Source organism: Zootoca vivipara, chromosome 12 (assembly GCF_963506605.1).
Source record: "Zootoca vivipara chromosome 12, rZooViv1.1, whole genome shotgun sequence".
NCBI lineage: Eukaryota > Metazoa > Chordata > Lepidosauria > Squamata > Lacertidae > Zootoca > Zootoca vivipara.
The window spans coordinates 9,305,749-9,328,247 of record NC_083287.1 but is presented as its reverse complement, the minus strand read 5'-3'; the positions used below and the strand labels follow the sequence as shown (position 1 = coordinate 9,328,247).

Here is a 22,499-nt window from a genome sequence, read left to right as displayed (position 1 = left end):
CTGGGAAACGGGGCAGGGGGGGTGCTTAAGGCAGCCCTGTAGCACATCATGCAAGATTTGCATCCAGCGGCACCTTGAAACACTGATGACTCTAAGGCACAACTTTTACAGATTACACACAAATAGTTGTTTCCCTCAGCAGCTTTGCAAGGGATCATCCAATGCACCCCTCTGAGCCTATAAAATATAATGGATTCCTCCTGCCCACCAGCCCCAAACGGATATAATTTAGGAGGTTTGTTTGCATTACCATGGCAGCCTTCCAAGCTGTGCATTGCACCTCCTCCATAGGTAAACAGCACTTCTGTATATAATGTCTCCCATCCACAAGGCCAATTCAGCGGTGGCTATGCATGTCCTTGACATCCTTTTGCAATAGGTTCTGACTATTGTGAGCCATCCGTTTGTTTGAGACATTGGCGCTCTCTGCTTCCCCTGCCTCCCACCCCACCCCACCATCATCTGCATCCACTCAAAGTGATTTACATTAAAACCTATTTAAAGCAACAATAAAAACCTAAAAGCAGATCAATTCAAATAAAAAACTTTAAAAATGCACAGTTAATGAAAACACAGTGCACCAGGAGAGGCCAAAAGCCCAGGAAAAAAAGTATTTGCATGGCACTTAAATCTATGGTGCCAGGTTTGCCTCCCCAGAGAAAACATTCCACAAATCGTGGTCTATCACTGAAATGACCCATTCTCTTGTTGCCAGCCTCCCTCCCCTACCCCAATGGAGGAGGCCATATGATGAAGGGCCCTAGCTAGAGAGCTCCTGTGAAACTGGAAGGGAGGGGGAGTGATCTCCATGCTAGGAAAAGATTTGCCTGCTCTGCCAAACAAAAGAAAAGGGGGAGGAACAACCCTATCTGAGATACAAATTTGCTTTGGAATTTAATTGTCACTGAATTTGGCATGATGTAGCTAACATCCTTTCTGATGCTAATAATGCCTAGGAGACATGCAAATTATTCTCACGCATATCTCCTGATACAGAGGCAGATGGTGGGGGGGAACTAAACTTGCAGAAATGCATAGTATATGCAGAAGCTTTATTTAAGTGACCCAGCTTTTTCTCCTAATGGGCATGATGGTGATTGCATCCTGGCTGTTATTGCTAGGTTGTCCACAGTAAAACTAAGTGTTAACAGGATCCTCCCTAGTTCCCCCCAGTTATATAAGAGACCAATAAAGGACGCACAGTGCTACCAGTAGGTACATGTTTTCAAAGGACCATTTCTGCTGGCTTGTTCCTCAGCAGTAAATGCCACACCAGTCAGCACAGTTGTAAAAGGCCCTCACATCATCCAAGTAAGAGCATTACATCAGCATTGCATTAGAAAGTCTTGTGTTTCTTAGTGCTAAATCAAACAGGCTTTTCGCCACTGAGTTAGTATTGCAGGCATGCAGGAGTGGAGAATGCAGTCTTAAAACAATGATATCTGACCTATTGCGCCCTGTGCTAGATGAGCTGGAAGATGTCATCTTTATTTACAGGCCTTGGCTCAAATTAAGAAATGTCTGTCTTTGTCTAAGGACAATAATTGAATCTTTCCCTTCCCCTGCTTCTGTTCTGTTTCCTTTCTGCCTCAGCCAGTTCAGGCTCTGCAGCCTTCTTCTCAGTCAGTACAGTATCCAGCCGTTTCCTATCCTCCTCAGCATCTTCTGGCAGTGTCTCCAACACAGCAGTTTCCTGTGGTACTACAGATTTTATTACTTTTTATGTGGATTGATTACATTGTCTGAGCTTGCTTTCTGTTTGGGGGCATTGCTATCTGGAGAACGGGAGAGAAACAGAAGATAATTGCTGTAAATCTCTTGCCTTACTCAGTGATGCTGGAACTGCTTGTCACTTAGGCCTGCACAGCCAAAAAATATATATCTAGAAAATGGTGCAAGATTACCGGAAGCATGTGTTTGTCTGCCTTCCCAAATTAACGATTGATAAATTATTATTCTAAGGTGGTTGCCTTTTGAACCTCCTGGTTCAATTTGTTCTATTTTCATGTGCATTTACAGCGCTAAAGACACGGCATCACCAGCATGACTAATTCCCCCTTTTTAGCATTTATGGTTACACCTGATTTTATTTTATTTTTAAGCTACTTGTGTTTTGAGTGCATAGACTTTGGCTAGGAAGTAGTTCAGGGTTTGTTTTGTAACAGCTTGGACTGAATTTCAGGATTCAGTAAGGCTTCCACAAGAGTCGTGGATGGTGCAAAGGATATTTGCATGAACTTTGTATTTTTCTTTTTAAAAAGGAAACATGGGGTATCTTGCAGCCATGTGAAAGCGAAACATACTTTGTAGTAGGACATGAATGCCCATACATACTTCGGTCCAGCCCCTACAGTTCAGTATCAAGGGTTGCAATACCTTGGGGTTTACACTGCTGGTCTGGAAGGATCCCAACATCCCAGTTGCACAGGCAGGACCTTCCTCAGTCAGAAAAGGAGAGGGGGGTAGGCAAAGAAGCTGGAAAGGTCAGTTGACAAAGGAGGAGAAGTCATCATCATCATCATTGCAGGAACTTCAGAGGGGAGTTAGGAACCAGGTAGCAGAGAACCAACCCTTCCACATTTCCCCCCAGCCCTCTGTAGGGGATCTGACTTTGGTTGGTGAAGGTTACTGTGGAACGGGTATATCAAGCCAAGGAACTGGCACCAACTGCGGTGGGGTGAGTCCGATTCATCTCAGTAAATAGGGGCTTGGGGCACTTGATTGCTTCTGTTAGACTTCTGGCTGTCTCCTTTGGAGCTGTCAATGGTCGCAGGCAGAGATAGCACCACAAACTACAAAGTGCTTCCCGACCAAGAGCTGTGTGTGAATGCATGTTGTTGTACATGCAAGAGTAGCGAAAATCTTGTGTGGGCAAAACCATAACAAAACAAGGCGGTAGGGAGTTAGTGCCCTTTGTATCTCTTTGAAGACGCATCAGATTCCCCACAAAGAATTTTAAAAAGATACCTATCTCAGAGACAGGATTTCGGAAGAGGGACAAAGAGCACCAGCTCTCTTTGTGGTATGTTCTGTGACATACTCCACGAAAAACAGCTGCTGCAAATGCATCACTGGTTAATAGCAGAGAAATATGGTGAGGCTTACTGTATCATGGCAAAGCAAGAACAAACTTGATTTATTAGTAGAATTCAAAATAACTAAGCATACTTGAGGAGACCTTGCTTATAGCGGGAAGAGCTGGTGAATGCCTGAAAGGGCTTACAGACTCGTACAAGGTGACCTTGACCATTTGCTGCTGGAAGAGGTTACTTCTTTATCGTTCCCCGGTACAGGCGTATGTGCTTTTGCTCTTGTCAAGTTCAGTAACTTCCCCAACTCTTGTCTGATTTGCCTAGACAGCCAAATAGACTTCGGCATTTTCTTACTCTCAGTCTAGGTACGCTAGCCAAGCGATTGCTCAAGGTAAAAACTTGAGAGGATACAAAGATTAACTAAGGGAATGAGCTATGGAAACATTGAGGCAGTTAGGGCTCTGCAGTGGTTAGAGGCTTGTGACATAGGGCACCCCAAATGTAAAAGTTAAACTGCCCATGTGAAGCTAACTTTGACATGCAGTTTAAGGATTGCAATTAAGTTACTGTTGATTACAGTTGACATTTTGATAGGTTAGGTAGGCTGGCATGTGTGTTTAGACCTTCATCCCAGCTGTTTCTTTCCCTTCATTTTCTAGGTCATTCTAATCCAAAACAACACAATTTCGTCAGTCATTTAATGAGACTAAAGCAACAATGAATAGGGTTTTAAATCAAAGAGAAAACCAGTACTAATTTTTTTAAAAAAAGAGTTATTTATTTTTACTGACAGTGCCCAATAAATGATTTTCTCAGCAATGTGAGATACCATTAACTGGTTTTGAAGGCTGCATTTGTAGCCTTCTTGAGAGAATTGTTTGGAAATACTCTTGATAAGATGAATGTTTGGTAGATTGTCATTTTTTTAAATAAACCTGCATTCATTAAATGGTTTTCCCTGCAGTCAGCTACAATAGGGAGCTACAGACCTTAACTTTCATTGCTCTGCTTATGAAATAGTTTTTCCTGAGGCATTCTCATTGACACTGAATTGATGAGGAAGCACATATGTTTCCATAGCCAGATGACCACTGCAGGGAACTTCTATGGATCAGCTGGGTTCCTTAAAGGAGTTGGTGGTGTTAGTGGCCCAAGTATTTGTGTATTAGCAGTGGAACATCCAGCCCCCTTAAAACCCTTAGACTGCAGTCCTATACACACTTGCCTGGGCGTAAGTCTCATTGAATTCTGGGACTTGCTTCTGAGTAGAAACAATTAGGATCTGCTGGAGTCTTTTTTTTAAAAAAATGTTTGTAAACCATTCATCTTCCTTTTAGGGTGGCAGGGAAACTGTTCTAATTAACTTTTGCCATCAAAAGTTATGAGGTCAGATCAATACCAGGAGAGGAGAACCTTTTCAAGGTGTCATCAAGACTAATGTAGAATTCCCCATTTAGATTCAGGAAGGGGAGTGGTTTAATGGGGGGGGTGATGGAGATGTTTTTACTTGCTTTTAGGATTAGGGTTGTTTGTTTTTCACTTAATTCTGTGTCTGTGTGCTTAAATGTGCTTTTCCCTGCTTCTTGTGCATGCTTGTTTGAACCCGTTTTTTTGTTTTCTAAATATCCACTGCAGAGATCTCTGTTGATCATTTTCAACTGACTTTTGCCTCACAGCGAGATGACATGACAACACAGTTTAGCCAGATGAGTTTAAGTCGTCAGTCATCAGGAGACAACCCTGATTCGCCTTCTGGTCCTGTCTACCCATCACCTATTATACAGCAGTCTTCCCCACAGACTGGTTACGTCATGGCATCCAGCCAACAGCTCCCTCCCGGAGGTTATGCAGGTTCAGGTCCACCAGTATCCCAGCAAGTACTGCAAGCTGCACCTCCACCACAGGGTTATGTACAGCCGCCACCACCTGCTCAGGTAAGCATAGATTTGTGGTTTCTTATCCCTCCCACCCCACCCTCGAGCATCAATTTTACATTATTTCAGTAGCACAGTCTTGAAGGAAGTGAGGACAGCGAAGGAACATTTTCAGAGGTACGTCGCCACTAAATGCATAAAATCTGAGGCAGTGAAATTTTCATAAGGTCAATTTACATAGCAGGATAGGACAGAGTTTTCTATCCCATGGTTGGTTTGGTTTTTGGACATTACATTATCACATGTCATCAGCCTTCTTGTTGCTTAACAAGGGGGCGGGGGGGGGGTTCATGTGGACAAGCAAATGTCTTAACTAGCCATGTGGATTGAGCTCAATTTAAATAAAATAATAATAATATCTTGGGTTTACAAAAGAAGGTATATTGTCTCTTTTTCCAGGTTGTAGAGTCTTTTTTACATTTGATGTGAGACATTAGTGTTGTCTACAAAATAACGTTGAGCTTGAAGATGATGGGGGAGAGAGGAGGAGGGGTTTGGGCTGCTAATACTTAGCGTGTATGTAGGGTTTTATGTCACTTGGGTAGGTTCTCTTTCTATTCATTTCACTTTTTATGTATTTCCTAATGTTTATGCACTGCTTGATTGTGAAGAACAGGCATCCCCAAACTTCGGCCCTCCAGATGTTTTGGACTACAATTCCCATCTTCCCCGACCACTGGTCCTGTTAGCTAGGGATCATGGGAGTTGTAGGCCAAAACATCTGGAGGGCCGCAGTTTGGGGATGCCTGGTGAAGAAGAACCCCCTCAAAGTGGTTCCTTCATTTCAGCAACTCTTCTGGAATAGCTCTGTTGGTAGAGCATGAGACCAGGGTCGTGGGTTCAACCCCCACATTGGGCAAAAGAATCCTGCATTGCAGAGAGTTGGACTAAGATGACCCGCGTGGTCCTTCCAACTCCGCAATTCTATGATTATGGTCAGGTTCACACCTATGCCACAGCTCATCGACCATGCATCATGTAACATCTTCCATGCATGAAGATGGGAATACAGAGAGCCAGTGTGGTGTAGTGGTTAAGAGTGGTAGACTCCTAATCTGGGGAACCAGGTTTGTGTCTCCGCTCCTCCACATGCAGCTGCTGGGTGACCTTGGGCTAGTCACACTTCTTTGAAGTCTCTCAGCCCCACTCACCTCACAGAGTGTTTGTTGTGGGGGAGGAAGGGAAAGGAGAATGTTAGCCGCTTTGAGACTCCTTCGGGTAGTGATAAAGCAGGATATCAAATCCAAACTCTTCTCTTCAAACTCTACAGTTATGCTAATGGAAGGTCCCACACATTCATCTGAGAGCCATCATTGCTGAATCTTACAGTGATGAGCATGGGTGCCGACTCCCTTCGGTCCCCCCCCAATAAAATATTTGAGAGGGCAGCCCCACCCAAGTTGATTGGCATTGCCATTCAAATGGTGCGCATGTGCTGCATCTGATGATCAGTTATGAAGGGCAGGGCTTACCTGGACTCCCCCAATATTTTAGTCAAGTTGGCACTCCTAGTGATGAGAGCTCCAGTGATGTATGTGCATGTACCAATCAGTCTTTTCGGTCCAGGGCTTTGGACACATGCTCTCTTTCATGATATTTCTGCATATTATTATTATTAATAAAGATAGTACATCCATGGTTCCCCTTCTTTCCTGTGTATGAGCTTCTGCATAGCGTCTAGTGGAAGCACCAGCCATGAATCATATTTAATTGACTTGAACATGTGAGGCACTGCAGATCTCTAATGTGTTCCGTCTTCTTGATTTGGCTTGATTGTTTGCCACCAAAGTCCCCTGTCTGCATCCTGAGAATCCTCACAGAATAAGGAAAGTGATTCTTGACAAGGAGCAAAATGTCCAGGGAATTTTCTAGCCAACTCTTACCATATGCATTTTTTATTAGAAAGCTAGATTTCAAAGCTTAATTACAGCAAACTGCTGCGAAAGAGCACCTCTGCGTGCTGAAATCTAATAACATCTCTCTTTCATTCTCTCAGTTTAATGTCCAAAAATGATTTTTTTAAAAAAGAAAAAATAAAGAAATATGCCAGTTCTCCCCCTTGTTTTATTTTTGTTAACTATTTCCTTTGACCAGGACAGGTACAGTTCTCAGCTGTGTTGCTGTTTTTATCCCTAGGTGTTACTTCCAAGAATTCATGCTTGCACTAAAGGCAGTATTCTCTCCATACCTCCAGTAATTGTGTTATTTTTTTTCTCGGTGCCTGCTGCTCACAAATTAATTTTAGGGGGCCCATTCTGAAATAAGAAGCCTAGTTATTAGAAGACAGCAACAAAGTAGTTTGTAGGCTTGAGTTTTTTGGTTTTTTTAAAGTGGTATCACAAACCCATGTCATTAGGACAAATGGAGCATGCTAATTGTGTGTGGGGAGCAGGAGCAGAGAATTTTGTTGGGTTCACTTTTTTAGCAAACTGACCTCTTGGACTAATACACAGATAAGAATCTATTTACCTTATGAATTTTATAGTTCTCTCGACTTTGCAATTTAGGCATACCAGAACGCATTAAAACTGGATGTTTTTGGATAAAATGTGCTTAGAAATACGTGCATTGAAATAAAATATTATTTTAATATATATCAAAGTTCATATTTAAATACAGGTTTATGTACTTTATACAGATTTATGTACTGAGAGCCAGTGTGGTGTAGTGGTTAAGAGTGGTAGACTCGTAATCTGGGGAACCAGGTTCGCGTCTCCGCTCCTCCACATGCAGCTGCTGGGTGACCTTGGGCTAGTCACACTTCTCTGAAGTCTCTCAGCCCCACCTACCTCACAGGGTGTCTGTTGTGGGGGAGGAGGGGAAAGGAGATTGTTAGCCGCTTTGAGACTCCTTTGGGTAGTGATAAAGCGGGATATCAAATCCAAACTCTTCTCTTCTCTTCTACTTTAAAAAACATGCAAATTAATGCTGCAGTCAGGCAGAATGGACTTGATGAAAAATCACATGTGAATTTGACTTGAACCAGAAATAGACAGATTTGTCCATCACAGAAGAGGTTTATATATTGCAAGTGTTGTACTGCTTTCAATAAGGCCCAGGCAACACAGTGTTAGGGTAGTGAGGCGTATATTTTGTGTAAACTAGCTATACTTCGATTCTTTTATACAAAGGGAGGTCATTATGTTCCATCAGCCATTAAGGTATTTAATGCAAAATCTGTGTCTCAACTCCTCTACGCTCCAAACGTCTGGTTCGATGGCTCATTCTCCAGGTTCGATGGCTTCCAGGCAAAGTTTCTCCGGTCCCTCCTACAAGTCCCAAATTGTGTTCCAAATGCAATACTATTTTTAGAAACAGGTGAATGTCCTTTATCAACTAAAGCATGGCAGGCTGCCCTGAGATACTGGCTCAAGATCTCAGTCTTTGGCCTAAGGAAGGGGTTACCAAAACAACGAGGAGTTTACCAGCTCATGGATGAAAATTATGCTTAGAAAAGCCACTTCGATTGGTATGCCACCTTCTCTCCTGTACCATCTGGGCTATGATACCGCTGAGGCTAAGGCTCTGGGACATATCACATAGTGATCTCTGATCTCAATCTCATGTTATCTGTGGCCCATTAGCAGTAAGAATCCACTATGGGTTCGATTTTCAGACACCTGCCAAATTCTAGGGCTGCTGACTAGAAGAAATGTTTTTAAATTCTGGACATTATAGATTTGTCCTGGTTTGGTGCATGTAATGTCTTTCATTTTGTACTTGTGTGATTTGTAATCATACTGTATTGGCTATAAACAATAACATCTACCAAGTGACTAATGTTTAGCACACATTTTGAGGCAGGCAATGAGTGCTTATTTTCTCTTTCAGCCTCAATCTGGTGGAAAGTAGAAGCAGCCTAAAAATGATAAGATACTTGATTTAAGGCTGTATGTAGGATCTGTAAGCCCTTTTTGCCAACAGTCCTGAACTGATCAATCTTCACTGTATCTGTCCCAAGGCCAATAATGTTTCTCTACCATTATGAAAAGTTAAAAAACATCACAGATGCATTTCGCAGGCATGTCAAACATGCGGCCCTCCAGATGTTTTGGCCTACAACTCCCATGATCCCTAGCTAGCAGGACCAGTGGTTGGGGAAGATGGGAATTGTAGTCCAAAACATCTGGAGGGCCGCAAGTTTGACATGCCTGCATTTCAGTATTCCACAGTGACTGAATTGTGACAAATCCGATAGGGGGAAGGGAGAAAAAGAACCAAAACAGCATTTTAAAAATTATTTTAAAAATCACTTTTGCTTGGATGTTAGACTTCAAGTTCTAATAGCCATAGTTGGTGAAGAAATTATGAAGAAGTTTGCTTGGAATCCCATTATGTTTATGATGCATTTTATGGTGTTCCAGGCAAAGCCCAGCACACACCATACTTTGGTGGAAGATCCCATTTTGGAGCCTGGCTGTAGGTGTGGCATAAGTGGAAGGCAGGATTTATGCACATCCAATTTTCGCTTTGAATTTTTCACACCAGACTACATTTTGAGCATAGGTCTGAGGTACTTTTCTCAAAAGTACTGCTGCTTTTTATAGGGTCAGCCATGATAATCTTTGGTTGGAACTGTGGAGCATGCAGGTTGGCAGACAATTATTTACACTTACATATTTACATTGATCAATATGAATAATAATAATTTTATTTTATAAATTTATGTAAAATTATACTCCGCTCATCTGGCTGGGTTTCCCCAGCCACTCTGGGCGGCTTCCAACAAGAGATTAAAAGTACATTAAAACATCAGTCATTAAAAACTTCCCTAAACAGGGCTGCCTTCAGATGTCTTCTAAATGTCAGTTGTTTATCTCCTTGGCATCTGATGGGAGGGCGTTCCACAGGGCGGGTGCCACTACCAAGAAGGCCCTCTGCCTGGTTCCCTGTGGCTTCACTTCTCACAGTGAGGGAACCACCACAAGACCCTCGGAGCTGGACCTCAGTGTCTGGGCTGAACGATGGGGGTGGAGACGCTCCTTCAGGTATATAAATACTAGATCAAAAATCTTTCCAATCTGTATGTTAATGAACTGATCCCAGAGCAGTAGCAGCATTGCTCACCTGACTTCCCAAAACGGGTCGCTGCCAGTAACAGATAGGAAGAGGGGAGAGGCGTCAAGGAAGTTGACACAGTGTGGATGCAGCATCAAGGACATCAAATTGGCTCCACTGTTGTTCCTGCAGCACATTCTCCTCCTTTCCCTCTTGGTCACTGGCAACAATCTCCTGCTGGGAAGCCAGCTGAGCAATGCCTCCCAACACCACTGGCTGCTGCTCTCCCAGAGATATAAAATACTGCTGGCTTCCCCGTTTCACATTTGGTCTTATTTTTGTGAACCTATTGGTACCAGGCATGTCCAACAGGTAGATCACGATCTACCAGTAGATCACTGGACATCTGTGGTAGATCATTGGTAGATGACTGGCTCCCCTCAAAGAAGCTCAACAACTTTGGCTCCCCTAAAAAATGCTCAACATTTTAGCCCTTCAACCCCCAAAAAACAAGGCTTTCCTCCCACCTCAGAAAAGCTCAAAAACTCTGACCTGAACCCCTAAAAATGGGCCTTTCTCCTTCCTAAAAAAAGCTTAACAACTTTGACCTGAACCCCCCAAAAGGGGGTAGATCACTGCCAGTTTTTAACTCTGTGAGTAGATCGCAGTCTCTTCGGAGTTGGCCACCCCTATATATGCTGATGACATGGTGCTGTTGTCATTAGCGCAGACAGAGATAAGTTGGTCGCTGAGAGACTAAATAGAAATCTGCTAGGCAGAACAGCTGAGTTTCAGTTACGCCAAAACTCAGTAGTGGCTTTGAAGATCACCCTGCACAACACAAATGGTCTCGTGATAGCCATTCTGTTAAATTAGTTTGCAACCTTTTAAAGGTTTGGGAACGGTGCTTTTCTGAAAGCGTTGAGATCTTCACATGCTATTTTTGGCTTTGCAAATTACCAGGCTAAGGGAGCCCAGTTCTAAGTGCTGTTGTTTAAAATCTGCTTGTTGCACCATCTTTTCCTGCATCAGTTATGCTAACCACAAAGGCCATCATCGGAGGCTCTCCTCTGGCTCCCCCCACCTTCTGAGGCAAGTAGAGAAGGGGCATTTTCAGTTAGAGTGTCTTGCATGTGGAACACCTTACCTAGGGAGACTCACCTGCACCTATGTTGCTTTCAGGGCTGGCTCTAGGTAGAGTCCTGGTGGTGTGGGGCGCCAGGGCGCCAGGCTGGTAGGCAGGGCGCCATGCGACAAAGCCATGTGGAAGCCATGCTGCGCCCTGCGAGGGCAGGGCGCCGGAGCGATCTCCACCCCTCAGCACCAGGGCGCGCGACCTGCTCGAGACTGCCCTGGTTGCTTTTATTCTTTTGGGCTTTCTAACTCCCCCCCCCCCATGCTCTTTATTGGTTTCATTAGATATTACAACTTGTCATCAAAAGCAAAATAGGATACAAAAAAGATAAATAATCATGAAAAAACACCCATACATAATAATAAAAAAATCTCCTTAACTGATTTATGGAATAGAAGTGTGGAGAACTGGAAATACCCCAAAGCAAATATTAAAATACATTCTGCCTTGTACCTAATAATCCTACTCCTTCTCCCCTTGCCCCTTCTGTAACCATTTCCTGATCTTGTCATCTTCCCTGAATCTATCCAGTTTCATTTTCTTCTTATCTGACTTGGTTTCTCCTGGTTGTTATCCTACTCAAACATACTCCTCATACCTCTATGATCCAACTTTTACTTCCTATGTCCTAATACCTAACACATGGCAGATTCTGTGAGCATCCAGAAAAGTATGGTGTAACTTGAATTATGGAGCTGAATTATGGAGCTACATGATAATGTGTAGTGATTAGTAAATATGTATTTGCATTATCTGCTCCATTTCTTCCCTTTTGCCACTTGGAAATATGCAGACTTACTGAGGTTATAGCTCCTTCACCACATCCCACCCCAAGTTTTGTTTGAATCATGTTGCTTTTCATGTGGCAACTTTCCATGTAGCCTATAAACAGAGTGGTCAGCATGAGCCCATGTGCCTCAGAACTTCCTACATATTGGAAACAAAGAGGTTCTGAACTATGAGGGCAGATATGATACTGCCTTGGTAATTTGAGAATCGGGTAGCATTTTATTCTGTGTTATGTTTTTCACTGCTGTTTTCAACTGGTGGAGCGATTCAAGTAGCTTAAAATACAGTAGATCTGAATAATCTTTAGGATTCCTCAAGCTGTTTTTTGTTAACATGGGCGGGGGGGACAGACAGGGAGATTTCAATGTACTTACTCTACTTAGCCTTGTTGTGATGCAACCATCCGCAGAATATAATCAATGTGAAATCATTTTTATTTTATCTATTTGCTCCGTGGTGTCCTGCTGTCAGAGTTGGTGTCATAATGGGGCGGCTTGTGTGTAAATGTCTAATTAGTTTCTGTAATTGTAGCAGCCCAAGAGGCTTTTCTTCTGTCGGATCCCATAGCCTTGAATGCAGCTGGCAGTAGGCAATTTGTGAGCATGTCCAGTCAGTGTGGGATTATCTTTGAAGGAAAAAGACGGAAGTTAGCTGAGCCTGGGAGTCTAAAGATATCACACATTCATATATTAAAGTTTAATTAAAGCTGCCTTTGCCGCTGCCTTCTAAAGCTCAGTTTCCCATTTTTGCATCAAAGAAGGAGCGGATAGATTTTAAAAGTGGCACATCTAAGAGGAGTGGAAAGCATTTGTTCTTCGCTTGCTTTTTTCTCCTGCCCTGCATTGTCTCGCTCTGGCTGAGACATCCTTTTAGAAGCTTAACAGGAGTTCTCTTTTGCTGGCCAGCTTCTTATCTGATTGTTCTGTGACAGTTCTCTGTGGCAAGCTGATGACTAGAAAATGCCTAGAGCAGCCTGGTTTTTATTTTTAGTGGGAGAATATTCCCACTTTACTCTCCCCACTTCAAAAAAAAAAGTGCTACACATCCTCTGATCTGCACTTCTTTCTTCACATGTTCCTTAGTAATCATGGCCAAGAACATTATGTCAATAACCAGCATCACTTTTCAATCAGAGTTATCTTGACCAGCAGCCAAACTGACCTTAATGCTGCTGCTGCTGCTGATGATGATGATAATTTTAAATCACCCTTCAAAAATAAAATCCAGGGTAGTTTACAAAATAGAATCAATACCATAAGAATTCAATGAAACACCTGAAATATAAACGCAATAACATTTAAAGAAATTACTTCAATCCATCACTAAAGCACAGCATTAAAAAGTCACAGACCTTGAACTTCTCAATCTGTCCCCTAGGCCTAGGTGAAGAAACGTTTCTTCAGGCTGCACCAAAAACTCCATACTGGAAGGTGACAACCAGACCTCTCAGACAGTGGTCCCTATTCTGCATGCATCACCACGCAAAGGGCTACCCCACTAAAAGGACCACAAGGTGTTTGAGACAGCAGATACTGAGAAAAGTGCTCCTTCAAGTATTTGAGACCTAAATCATTCAGGGCTTGGACTATGATAACGTCCAAACCTTGAATTGATCTCAGAGCCATATTGGCAGTGCAGTTCACACAGGCTAAAAAGGTAAAGGTAAAGGGGCCCCTGACCATCAGGTCCAGTCGTGTCCGACTCTGGGGTTGCGGCGCTCATCTCGCTCTATAGGCCGAGGGAGCCGGCATTTGTCCGCAGACAGCTTCTGGGTCATGTGGCCAGCATGACAAAGCTGCTCCTGGCGAACCAGAGCAGCGCACGGAAACGCCGTTTACCTTCCCGCCGGAGCGGTCCCTATTTATCTACTTGCACTTTGATGTGCTTTCGAACTGCTAGGTGGGCAGGAGCTGGGACCGAGCAACGGGAGCTCACCCCGTTGCAGGGATTCGAACCGCCGACCTTCTGATCAGCAAGCCCTAGACTCTGTGGTTTATCCCACAGCGCCACCTGGGTCCCTTTCACACAGGCTAGGCACTGTCTAATTAAATATGCTGCTTACCAGTCTTATGTCCACATTTTGCCCTAGATGTGACTTCCAGAGGTAGCCTTACATAATGCGTATTACTGTATTCTGACTGCAAGGTTACCAGAACATACAAGGTTACTGTGGCAAGCTATCCTGATCCATAAACAGGGAGAACCAGCTGGAGCTAGAAATATGCCCCCCTTGTCCTGATGCCACCTTGGGCTTCCAGTTACGGTGCTGAATCAAGCTATGAAGCTGCTTCTTGGGGTGGGGTGGGGTGGGGTGGGGGGGACAGGATTTATCTCTAGTTCCCAGACACAAGAACCACTGACCAACAGCATCTCCATCTTACAACACCAGTTTATTGGCCTTCGTTCAGCCAGTTATAGCCCCCAGACTCCAATCCAGCAACTGCACAGCCTCATCTTGTTCAGATAGTATAGAGGTCATTTGCATAATGTAAAAAGTTACTCCATCAATCATTCCAAATGACATGTTTTCCCCCACCTAATATTATATCCAGCAAATGGCATTCTTTTGAAAGATCAATGGCAGCTCCAGTGTCACTAAATGGAGTCTGTAACAAATGCTTTCTCTTGCAGTCAATTTTTAAAAAATAATTTCCCTGTGGCTAGCTCCAGATAAGAGTATCTAAATTCTACAGAGATAAATTGATTTATGTCTCTATAATACTTTGTAAATATAAATTGCTAAATGCAAGCTACCAATTTATGATTATCCAAGAATGTGTGTTGTGGTTTGCAGGATGTAGCCTTGCCACCAAGCTCTCCTTTCAATATCAAAGGTGCTATAATTTGTTAATAATGATTACAAGGTGGGGAAAAGTCATCTTTTCTAACTCGTCCATTTCTCTCTTCATTTTTCATTACTCTTGGCTCTATCTTCCTGGCCTGAGGAGACTCTGAATACCAGAATACCTAAAGCAGCAATGGGGAACCTGTGGCCTTTCAGAATCCTATGAGACTCCAGTTTCCATCAGCCCCAAATGACAAAGCCAATGGTCAGAGATCATGGGGACTGTAGTCAAAATGGAAGCGGGTCAGCGTGCGCAAGTCTACACTTTTTTTAGAACAATGGCTCTACCTAGCTCCTGGCTGCTCCTGGCTCCTCCTAGCTATGAGTGGTCAAGCTATGGGGCGGAGCCAATTCAGATTTCCTTTTCTTCAATCCATCTCCCATGTAGTGGCGGCAGGTTTTAAGCTTTCCTCCTAGTCTCTAGATGCTGCAGTCTTCTGCAAAGGATTCCCACACAGCAGGGGTGACGTTGCCAGCCTTCAGGTCAGGTTTGCAGACATCTTTGTAACGATAATCAAGGCATTCATTTTGTGCTATCACCCTGATGAATTAAATGCTGAGCTTTGTGGTCCTAAACTCCGCAAAGGCGAGGAAAGATGTGCTAGGGCTCAATTGCCACGCTCATTGCCAGGGCTGTAAAGGAAGCTGCGAGCACACTTCCTGTACAAAAAGAATCAGCAGCAAATCTCTATGCCCCTTTCTGTATCCATGCCCTGACACACCTTGATCCGGGTGTGTGCTGAATGTGTGGTAGGACTTGTACACCACTTACCCGTTCCTCAGTGTCCACCCCACTACTGCACCAAAAAGCGGCATGCATATTGAAATAAACAGAGGCTCCCACTGGACTCCAAAAAAAAAAAACAGCACAAATGGCTTTGAAAAAGAAAGAGCAGGCAGCATTTGTTCATAAACTTTTAGAGGATTTGTCAAATTGATGAACTTGCTCTTCCACCAACTACCTCTTCCTGTTTTAATTTTCCTGGTCCTGGAGATTTTTGTTTCCTTTCCCCATTTCTGCAGTGAGTCATCTCAGGGGTTGCATTCCCTCCTCTCACCTGATTCCAATGGTCTCTCCTGTTCCTTCTCCCCACCTTTGTAATCATCCCTGTTACATGAAGTAGTTTGTGCCTTGCAGTTTTCTCAGTGATGTTATATTCTTTTGATATAACTGTATCTAATAGCGTTGGTGATTTGAGGGGATGTCATTCTGAACTTGTGACGAATCCAGAGAACAACAAGTTCCTTGCTTTTTTTGGATGGTTTTTAATATCTATCTATCTATCTATCTATCTATCTATCTATCTATCTATGGATTAGCCAATATTCCACTTGGTAGAATATTTGCTGTGCTTTAAAAAAAAATTACAATTTTGCAGCTTTTCCTAATCAGGAGACTTTTAAGCTCGAAAATCCTACATTTCATGAATAATTCTGTACATGATCGAATTGATATGCTTGAGCTGTGTATTGAATAAATTAGAGAGTTTAGTTTGTATGGCTTTATAATACATTTTCCCTCTTTCCTATTTTCCACAGATGCCTGTGTACTATTACTCCTCTGGTCAATACCCTACCTCAGCAACTCAGCAGTACAGACCCATGGCCTCTGTTCAATACAATACACAGCGGAGCCCACAAATACCACAGACTGCACAGCAAGCAGGTATTTTCATCTACTACTTGATTCTTCATCGAGATCTTCCAAGTTATGTGTCTGGATGAATTCCTAAGTGTCACAGTCTAGTCAGTATGCCTGTGTATGGAGAGAGGAAGCAGTCTTGGCTCCCAAAATTACATCCCCGGCCCCACTTATATCCTTAACTCTTTACCCAGCTGAAGACCTGACCCAAAATTTGTTTCTGAAAACAATATTCCACAACAATGTATTTACCAGTCAAATCTTTTCACACAGACCCTTCTGTCAGAGCTCAGCTGGACTCTCTTCAGTTTAAACATGCACAAATACTGCATGGTTCAGGGAGAAAAGTGTGGCAGTAAAAATCAGAGCTAAATGGTGGCCCATTGAGGAAAGAATACCCCCCCCCAAAAAAAAACACTACATTGGGGATAAGATGGGGAAAGCATATTCCCTTTCTGCCTTGACAGGCTTATTGCATCTTATTTATTCCTTGACTTATGGAGTAGTTTTCTAAATCTGTACCGTTCCTTCCCTTTGCAAGGGTCTCAAATATTTAAAAAATGCTTCATTCTAAATAACTAAATATCCAAAGGATATTCATACTTTTTTGCTCTGTCGCTGCAAGTCTGTATGTCCTCAAAGCATCAATTCTTAAAATGCTGTATCAAAGCTAGGGCATGAAGTATATTACTAGAATTGTTAATATTTCAGGAATAACTTGAGTAGCATCATTATAATGAGGTGCCTGGATCTTTTTAAAGTGGTAGAGAAAGCAATGAAGGGTGATTGCAATGTGTACAGGCCTGAAACTCTGGAATAGGGAGACAGCCACCTGAAATGTTCCACTTGTCTTCGTAATGCTATGCTGTTTTCCAGTTCTCCATCTTGAGTTAGTCGTGATGAGCACAGCAGGTAACAAGGGTCTCTAGAGTCTATGTGGGGCCCCATTGGTGTAGATCCCTGCAGAGATGAGCAGTTGGAAGGGGGGCCGTTACACTGTAAGAGAGTGAGTAGCAGGTCTCACAGTGAACCGGTCTCTTTTCCTACTGTGTCACGTCGCGCCTAATAATGGCAATTGACACGGAAAGAAAGAAAGCTGCTGATGTGTGTTTGCACTGGTTGGTGAGATGCTCACTGTGTTGCTGTTAAACAGAACTTGGGAACGTGAGAGTAAGAAGAATCATTGGGTTCTATAAGTTTCCTGCCCTGTTCAAGTTATTCACTGTTAGCTCAGTTATAAAAAGATGTGTGCTGCCTACCAAACTGCTACTACTTTTATCAGAAGTTCTCATGAATTCACAAATAAATTAAAACCAGCTTCAAGAGGTTGTGATAACATAGCGCTTATAAATTATAAAGGTATTACATACTAAATGTTCTGAGATGAGAAGGGCCTCCGAGGTGATGGATCATCGTCCCCATTCATCTCCATGTCTCTCTAATTTAATGGAGATAGAATTGTCATCCTTCCACTATTATTCATGTTACTCTAGTCCAGCAAACCTTTATAACTGATTTGTATGATTTATCGTGAACAAATAATGATTTGCTGTTTACCACCAGCATATACATTTTGTACTATTGTCTTGTTTCAGTAACTTCCAAGCTCTGCCATACTAGTTTGGATGAGCATTCTCAATATCAGTGACACTCTTTTCCTCATTTTGTACCTTTTAGCAAATGCAGTCACTGAAAGGGAGAGACATATAATTCATTTACGCAAAAACAATGGCTCGTTTTGCTTCACTTGTCCCAACAGCATTGCTCCGTATTTATTACTGATTTACATTAAGGCTTCCAACCAAATGCAAAATATATTGTATGAAATTATCTTCTTCTGCTCTGTGATTCTTAATCCATATTTAACCTATTAGTTAAATTGTGCGTCGGTAATGTGGAAATCGCTTTAAAGAAACCATATATGGAATATTCTGAACTATGCCAGCTATGTTCTGAGAAGTTATTTGATCATAAGGCAACATTTCTAATTTTTACCCATTTTATTTTAGTTTTACTTACATTTTGTTTTGTTTGTTTAAACAAAAATTATATACCACTTGATGGTGGGGAAACCTCTTAACACTGGCAGTTCCACAGTTAATATACTATATGTTCAAAAGACAATTTTCAGGCCAGAATGTTGAATATCCTGAATTCTGTTGTGTATATTCTGAGTATTCTTTGCTGTGCTAGTTGACCGATTCATTAGAGCAAGAGAAACACTGTCATTAATTTGTTACAATAATATGTAGCTACATTGTAGTATTTCTTCCATGTAAAATTACCACTTTGATCTCTAAATTATGTGGCTCACAATTAATTTCTTTTCAGGGTATCTGTATCTTTGCAGAGGGCATACGATGGCATCATTTATTGGGTGAACCTTACTGAAATGCTCATAGCACTGAGGCATGTAATATGTGATGAATAGGTGTCCCATATAATGCCTTGATGTTTGCATTGATCTTCCCTGGGAGCTCTGGATACCAAGAGCTGCTGTATCTTCTTTCAGGCTGTAGTTTCTTTAAAGCATCCCTTTAAAAAAAAAACAACCAAGCATAGGACTTCCACAATTTAGTAGAGGGAAGGTAGTTTAGAGGTTCAAACAAGTCTTGCAAGTCATCCTTCCCACCTATCAGGCTGTGGATACGGTGGACCAACTCTCAGTGGCTGAAGTTAAAATGGAGTTTAGAACTACAGAACTGGAATCAGGGCTGGGGAATCTAGTAACTATGCTAAATCAATATGGTATGGTTGAGGAAAGCTACAAATCCCACTAGCAAAGAGGGAAAATGTTTGCTCAGTCCAAGAATTTGCACAAGGTGTGAGATGTTCTGTGTGTGCATGTGTGTGCGTGCATGAGCCTGTTCACATGCTTGCATGCAAAGTCTGAGCAAAGCAGAAGCTGAAACCATTTAGTCGACATGAATGGCTTTGTGGATAGTAAGAGGCATACCAAGTAGTAAGACTTCAAATATATATATCACATAAGAGGTGGTGGTGGAGCTGTGTGTAGATGGATGACTGTTTCTGAAGCAGCTTCCCTAAAGATTTAGTAGCACTCTTTGTTGCTGAAGCAGTATGGCAAAACCCATGGGAATGTTAGCAGTGCCTACCAGCAGAATAGCAAATGCAATGAGTGAGAATTTCTGAGCCTTAGGAGCTTACACACTGTATAACAAAAAGAAAGTTCACCTGCCTATTGGGGTCTTGGAAGCTTTCATCTCTCTTGCAAGCTTGTAAAAGCATATAGTTTTCCCACTGTGGGATATAGAGGTCAAGGCAAGCTCTGATACAAGCAATTTGTTTTTGTTGTGCTCAGAAAAGGTCTGCTTAGGAGTAGAGCAATATTGATGATTTCTAGAGCAATTGGCTGAAGCAAAATGTCAGGATAGCATCCTTAATGCACGAGGGAGTGTGTATCTTTTTTTCTTCCTCATGGCTATGGTAAGGCAGCAATATGAAGTTAAAATGGCTCTGGGGGGGGAGATAAGCTCACCTAAAATTAGATTACAATCTGACAGCAATAAATCATTTTGCAAGAAGGATGATAACTCGTGTGTATGTGCTTTTGGAGAATACAGCTTGGCTGTTAAAAAAGTGAGACACATTTCCAGAATACTCTGCTTCACAAAATATTCATCATAGGAGCACCTTGTTTAAATTATTACTCAATGAAAAGATTTGTTACACAACTTCATTCAGTTTTTTAAGACTCTGATTTAGTTCATTTCATCAGCAGCATTGTAATTAAAACAATCTGTCTACGGCAAATCTGCATTATCTATAGTCAATGGAAGATGTGTTTATTTTTAATCTGCTCACTGCTCACTTTATCAGGCTTGCAGTTAGTATGCAGCACAGTTGTTTTCGCATTATTGCTCAGACTTCGACTCTAGCAAAAACTAAATGGATGTAGCTACAGAGGAAGAGTCTCCAAGTATTCTCCCCATTCAAATCGAGTCCCGGCATGAGTAGGAAGTTGAATGGTGTTGACCATATCAGAGGTGAAAAACATTTCCTTTCCAAGAACCTTTCCCTTCCATGTGCTTAATATGCTGAGTGGGGCAGAAGCAAAAGTGTACAGTGCAATAAAATGTGGGTTTTACCTGTGTACTAGAGGCCAATTTCTAATTGTACACATGCCTCTCTAGCCTCCATCCAAGCAGGTGAGGCATTATCAGAGTTCCAGGGCACATTAAACTGAGTTAACTCCAGTTGACTTACATAGAAGAATTCTGCATATGCTTATGTCTTAAACCCACTGGCATTTAAAGGATCTATATTTGGCCAACCCATGCTCTGCATTTTTCATCATTAGCTCAGTTAATGTGCCTGTCTATTAACATGTGAAGTATTAATAACATATCAGGTTCCCGGCTAACATTTCTATTTCAAAATTCATAACTAAAAATGTGTCTGGCCTTAGATCAACTTTTTGGTTAGGGTGCTTTCCCCCGCAGATGAGGCCTTGCTCTGTGTCTGGCCATTTATTTATTCTCTTTATTTCTGAAATGTGAACCCTGCACCTTCAATGCCAGCTGCCATTCGCTGGGCAACCTACAAACAAAATACAAAAGTTTGTTCTGTATTACAACTGCAACATTCTCCCAAAGCTCCTGCTTCCACACACATACCCGTGCGCTCACGTGGTAAGGCATTTTGGTGTTGAGCAGCCATTTTAAGCAGCTTAATTTTTAACTTTGAGAAATTTTAATTGTGTGGCCACGCTGCTCTGATTTTATGTTTGTCATAAGTCATTCATGTTTTTCTCATACATTGCTTTATAATCCTTTGTTAGTTAAATCCATTTAATAAGAAACGTAACTTTAACATTCATATGTAAACAAAAATTAAGGACAGGCAAGAATATTCAATACATATTTTTTAACTAAAGGATTATGGCAATAGAAAATGCTCTTATATAATTTTACATTAATGTGAGGCTACGTGGAAGATAAGTGATGAAGCTTCTGATCTCCCTGATTTAAATAACTCGATTCCTACGATGAATTTATTGTGACAATTGCATGTGGTGTTGACTTTCTGTAATATTTACCAGTAATCTCTTGAACTGTGGCACTCATCTTGGTTTCCCTGCATGTTGGTTACAGTATTTTATTTGAACACATCTCCCCAACATATTCTGTTTAAGGAATAGCATCTAGTTAAGCAAATAAATCTGTCAAGCAATGCCAGGTTTCTTGACCAGAAAAGATAAAAACAATCTTGCATTCTTGTCAGGCTGCACTGTACAAATTGCATTTCTGCCACTATCAGTATTTTATTTTTTGAACTTTGACTTTTCCTTGTGAGTAGTTCAAAACCATCAGAGTCTGGCTTTTCTGGCTGCATGATAAAAATGAGTATCTCTCCCCCCCCCAGCCCCCTCCAACTTCGCAAATAGATGAAATCAGCCCTGGGACATGATTTAGCAGCACTTGTCTTCAAAAGGTTTTCCGAATCTAAACTTTGAAGCCCTTCAGTATACCCCTTTGTAGCAGGCAATTGGTCTTGTGTTCACCTTCCCAGATGAAGAAACCAGAGACGGATGAGTCATTTAACTTCTCTGGTACAAATAGCTTCACAGTGTGATAGAATTGTATGTTTACACCTTATGTTGAAAGGTGGGGGAGATAAGTGGCTGGCTGGGATAGTTTTGTTTGCATGCCTTAGTGGGGAAGTCTATGAACAGTCAGAATTACACAGGGTGGGCCCAAGCCCTAGAGTGATTGCTGAAAGGATAGACTGGGGTTGTAGGCAAGTTACTGCAGAGTAAAATTAAGTTACCTGGTGCAGTGGAAAACTCTGGCCCAGCTGGGGCTTATTGCCTAGATTAGGAGCCCTAATTGGCACAGGTGGCAGCTGTGGAGACATCCAGCTGCACCTGGTTGAGACCGGTAGAAATGGTGCAGGGCAACATAGCCAAGTAAGAAGATGGACCAAATGCTGCTGAGGGTTCCTATGGCTCGATCTGGTGCTGTATGTGGATGAAGGTGGTCTGGTAGGTAAATTGTTTCTTTGGAATTGTTCCTTTGGGGCTATTTCTCAGTGCAAGAGGGGTTTTCTATTGCTGTTTAAGGAGGTTTGAGGGGTGTTTTGTGGCTATTTGGGGAGGTTTTCC

The 22,499-nt window shown here is 42.2% G+C and overlaps 1 protein-coding gene across 5 annotated transcripts in view; it reads left to right on the top strand.

The window, feature by feature from the left end:
* ARPP21 (cAMP regulated phosphoprotein 21) overlaps positions 1 to 22,499 on the top strand; it is a 223,874-nt gene that overhangs the window by 173,742 nt on the left and 27,633 nt on the right. For all 5 annotated transcript variants that reach the window (XM_035129801.2, XM_035129800.2, XM_035129799.2 and 2 more), the window contains 3 exons: positions 1,594 to 1,698; positions 4,709 to 4,966; positions 16,273 to 16,399. In XM_035129801.2, the coding sequence (XP_034985692.2) occupies positions 1,594 to 1,698; positions 4,709 to 4,966; positions 16,273 to 16,399 (490 nt within the window). The remainder of the gene's footprint in view (positions 1 to 1,593; positions 1,699 to 4,708; positions 4,967 to 16,272; positions 16,400 to 22,499) is intronic.